Source organism: Cyphomyrmex costatus, unplaced genomic scaffold (assembly GCF_001594065.2).
Source record: "Cyphomyrmex costatus isolate MS0001 unplaced genomic scaffold, Ccosl1.0 scaffold344, whole genome shotgun sequence".
Taxonomy (NCBI): domain Eukaryota; kingdom Metazoa; phylum Arthropoda; class Insecta; order Hymenoptera; family Formicidae; genus Cyphomyrmex; species Cyphomyrmex costatus.
In genome coordinates, this window is record NW_017277600.1 from 769,104 (window position 1) to 773,263 (window position 4,160).

General features: G+C 33.4%; 1 protein-coding gene across 1 annotated transcript; it reads right to left on the reverse strand.

The window, feature by feature from the left end:
* Window positions 1–344: 344 nt before the first annotated feature.
* LOC108776177 (uncharacterized) lies at window positions 345–3,878 on the reverse strand. Its single transcript, XM_083287326.1, is given in 6 exon segments — window positions 345–570; window positions 1,320–1,446; window positions 2,248–2,353; window positions 3,378–3,458; window positions 3,461–3,523; window positions 3,791–3,878. Coding segments are annotated over 6 exon segments (618 nt in total). The 5' UTR covers window positions 3,806–3,878.
* Window positions 3,879–4,160: the final 282 nt, after the last annotated feature.

Genomic DNA, 4,160 nt, shown 5'->3' on the forward strand with positions numbered 1-4,160 from the left:
TTAATTTCTCGTTTTCGAAATACATTCATTAGCGGAAACGTATAAATTTTAGCTGGATGGTAGTTCATTTGTTATTTAAAATATCAAGCGGATCTTAATTGTTTATGTAGATTATGTACAACAAAGCAATATATTGATAAAGTACTTTATTAAAATGTAGAACAACAAAACGTGCGCGTTAATTAAGCTCTCTCTTTCGTGATGAACATAATTATCGCGGGCGATCGGTATCGAAATATTAGTATCGAAACGACCGTAACGTTGAAAACACTTTGTTCGGAAAAAGCACAATGACGTTTGTTATCGTCGATATGTCATTAATGAACGTTCACATGTGCTTTTTATTAATTTTCCAGCCATTCTTCTCTCGTGGCTCGTACACGAAAGCTCGCGGGTATGGCCGATGCAAGTCCTGCCGCTTTCGAATTCTCGACGTCAGCGAGCTTGCAGGGCGTCAGCTTCGCGTTTTTGTACTCGAAGGTGCCGTAAACGTGGCCGCATAATGGGCAGATCATGCGAACCCTCTTCGCGCGCTTCATCATTAAAGGAATAAAGCAAAACGGCCAACATCTGTTGCGAATCGCCATGCGATGAGAATCTGATAGCACTATTGTGCACGAATTGCAAGCGTAAGGGTGTTGGTACAGAAATTGCAGTTTACTTAAAAGATCATAATAACATAGCATTCGAAGATAGAAGGGGACATTTTTAAAGGATTGAAAATATTTATCTTGAAACATCCAGGAGTTTATATTCAATTTTAATTGAATTTAGATTTCCAATTTTAATTTCTCGGAAACTCTTAGAATAGAAATTCTCAAAATGATATGAGAGATCAGTTGGACATCGGGAGCCACGGAGTTTTAAAAATTTCGTCTGGCCGACCATCGTGAAAAGATCAGCAAAAAGCTATCTCTCGTTAAGAGTAACGAAGGTTGCCACGAAAGAAACGGCATTACATATATAGGAGGCAAAAAGTTTTATCAGATAAACACGAGAGTTCTGTAGGAGTCTATATAGAGTCGTATTCAAAAGAAATGTTATAAATCATTAGAGATAAAGCAGCAAGACGACTTCCTATCTGTCAGTAATATTACGCGATGATTTATCAGCGATAGTACTCTAGAATTAAACGTACGATTGATTAAACGAATTAATTATTTAACAAATTAAATAAAAAACTTTTCGTATAACACTTTTTATCATAAATTGTTTTAATATCGAATATAATTTCAATAATAATTTATTTAAATTTTTTGAAGCTCTTTCTCTATTAATTTTAATTAAATTAATTGATTTTTTCGATCTCTGACACGTACCCGAAAAGGCAAAGGGCTCCGATATGTGAAGTCGTCAGTTTGTCGCCGCGCGTATGAAGCGTAGGCATAGTTTCCTTCTGACATTGGGGACAGACTTTCCTCTCGTCGTGTAATTTCCACGTGTCCACTGCGAATAGAGAAAACGAGTGTTAAATCTTTAATAGATGCCGTTGTAATCCTGTATTATCGATCAGGTTTACTTTGGCATCCGTTTAACGCTTTCACATCGACCACAATCGGAACCGCAAACTGTCGTCGCGCTGGATAGACCACAGACGACAAAACATTCTTCTAAGGACCGGTTTTACCGACATCGCTCAGCTTTAATCGTATTTCAATCATTTTTCTAAATATTGAATGTCTGTATATATTATATAAAGGAAAAGAGAGGATTCGGTTAATCGTGGCTAGAAATTCTGACCGACGTCAGTGCGACCGGACCTATGTGAACATTTTAAAATCAATTTCTGATCTCTAACCTCGTTACTTTTTTTAACATTACGAGAAACTTTAAATCCTACGATTTATTTATGTCATGTAAGCATTTCCTAAAGCAGTTTTTTTCTAAATATTAAATTAATAATTAAAATTAATATAAATATATATATATAATAATTAAAATTAATAACAATAAATATGAAATATTGTTTTTAATAATATTTGAGAATTAAGTAATACGTTAATTTCTGCTTAGCCTCGTATGGCTTGCTTCGTAATTATTCAGATGCTTCCTTGTTAATCAATGATTCTGTTCGTATTGGCCTACTTTAGATATGGTGAACTATCACATAAATCCAAAACGGAAATAACCACGGCGACTCGCACCAAACTTGGAACTTTAGCGTTTATCGTATCTGAATTAGGATATATCGCGAAAGCTCTCTCTGCTGCCGTGCGGCACGTAAGGTTTAATCGCATCGGTATCTACCACGAGTATCGTAAACTTTCTTCGGCTCGTTCTTCTTGCCGCTACTATCGACTGGCGTGACCGGAGACGAAACCCGATTCGACGATATCCTTAAAGCCCCGTTCTTCTGAAAAAAGTCAAGAGGAAATAAGGGAAATGCACTCGTCGCCGACCCTTTCGTGTACATCACGTGATTTTATTTCTACGCGAAAATGTATATGGAATTTATGAAAAATTTTCTTTAAGAGTAATTCTAGATAATTATTGTTATTTCTTTAAATTAATTTAATCTTGAGATAAAAAAAATTATGGATAAATCTTCGTTACACAAGTAATATGAGTCAAGTAATTAAAATTATACCAGTACCTTTTATCAAAATAAACTCTCGTTTAATCTATTACAAAATACAGATTTTTATGAAAACGAAGATTAGAAAAAATGGAAATAATTCTCATAAGTAATCAATCAATTAATTAAAATAAATTACAGCTATAAGATTCGAAATTCTGTTATATATATTACGACGCAGACTGCATTTATCACACACACGAATTTTCAATATCGTATTTCTTGTAAGTTTATTTCGAGGATTACGAGAAGTCACTCTTATCCCTTTTAGCAACTTTATATGTTCTCGACCCAAGAGACTCATGGGTTGAAGGATCGACTTGCGGGATGGATAAGAAGAAGGTCGAAGGTTGAACGCGAAACGATAAGGCCACTACAAACATGAACGTGCAGTCTCCGCTTTTTTTTACGCGTAATTTTCGTACGATCCTCCCATCTATCAAGTTATCTGTCCCATCTATCAAGATATCTAATTTCTTGGTTAACACCCCCAGGACCGAAAAATGTCGAAATTTGAGAACCCAAATTGACCAAAATTTATGATGTAGATTCTTACTTATCGTTAAATATAGATAATATTATTTAAAATACGAAATTAAAAAGTAAATTTTAATACGCAAAATATAAAGGAACACAATTTTTAATAAAATAAACAGCAAGATTAGTAATACGTGTAAATAATATTTTTCACTTTCGATGTATATTGATAGAATCGTATCAACGTTTTCACATATCTTTATTGCTATATTTTACGTTTATCTTCATATGGAGGAATTGAAAAATATTTTTGGAAAAAGCGAACGTTTATCATATATACCTGATTGTTCAAACATTTGCCAGCGATCTCGGGATGATATTTACGGATATGCGTGAGAAGTCTGTATACGTGTCCCTTTCCTCGATGCTTACTTGCTTGTCACATACTGGGCACCAGGTCGCTATATACGACTACATATGTTAAAAATAGATTCTTGGTTAAGATAGATACGAATTAAGTATCTCGTTTTAATAATTATTAAATAGCCTTATTTTAACTGTTTTATTTTAGTTGCAATTTAATTTTATAATTTAAACGAGACGTTTTTTATTTGTGATAAATTGAGAATATTTATCTTGTTGTGGTAATTCGATTAACCAACAAAAAAAAATTAACCACAATTAACTTTTCTAGAATTGAAAAAAATGAGCTGTGTATGAAGGTTGAATTGAACCGACCTTCTCTTCTATCATGTTCTCGAAAGCGTGTATTTTCGGCTTCCTATGAATCCATCGAATAAACTCAAACTTTCTGACTGTGATTGATGTACAGTTACATTGACAAACTGAAGGTTCGCGTGTTAGTAGCAAATCGATAAAGCGAATCGAAGTTGTTTCTCGAAAGTGACTCTATTACATGCATGAAATTGCTTCGACTTTTAACTTGAATTTTACTTGTATATATGTATATTTAGACTACATTCTAAATCTTCTGTAAGAAAAATTTTATTTGAAATATATAGTACACGTAACGTATACTATAAAATATTATATATCGAATACAATTTTCTTTAAAAAGGACGTTTTGTGATGTAATATACAAAATAAG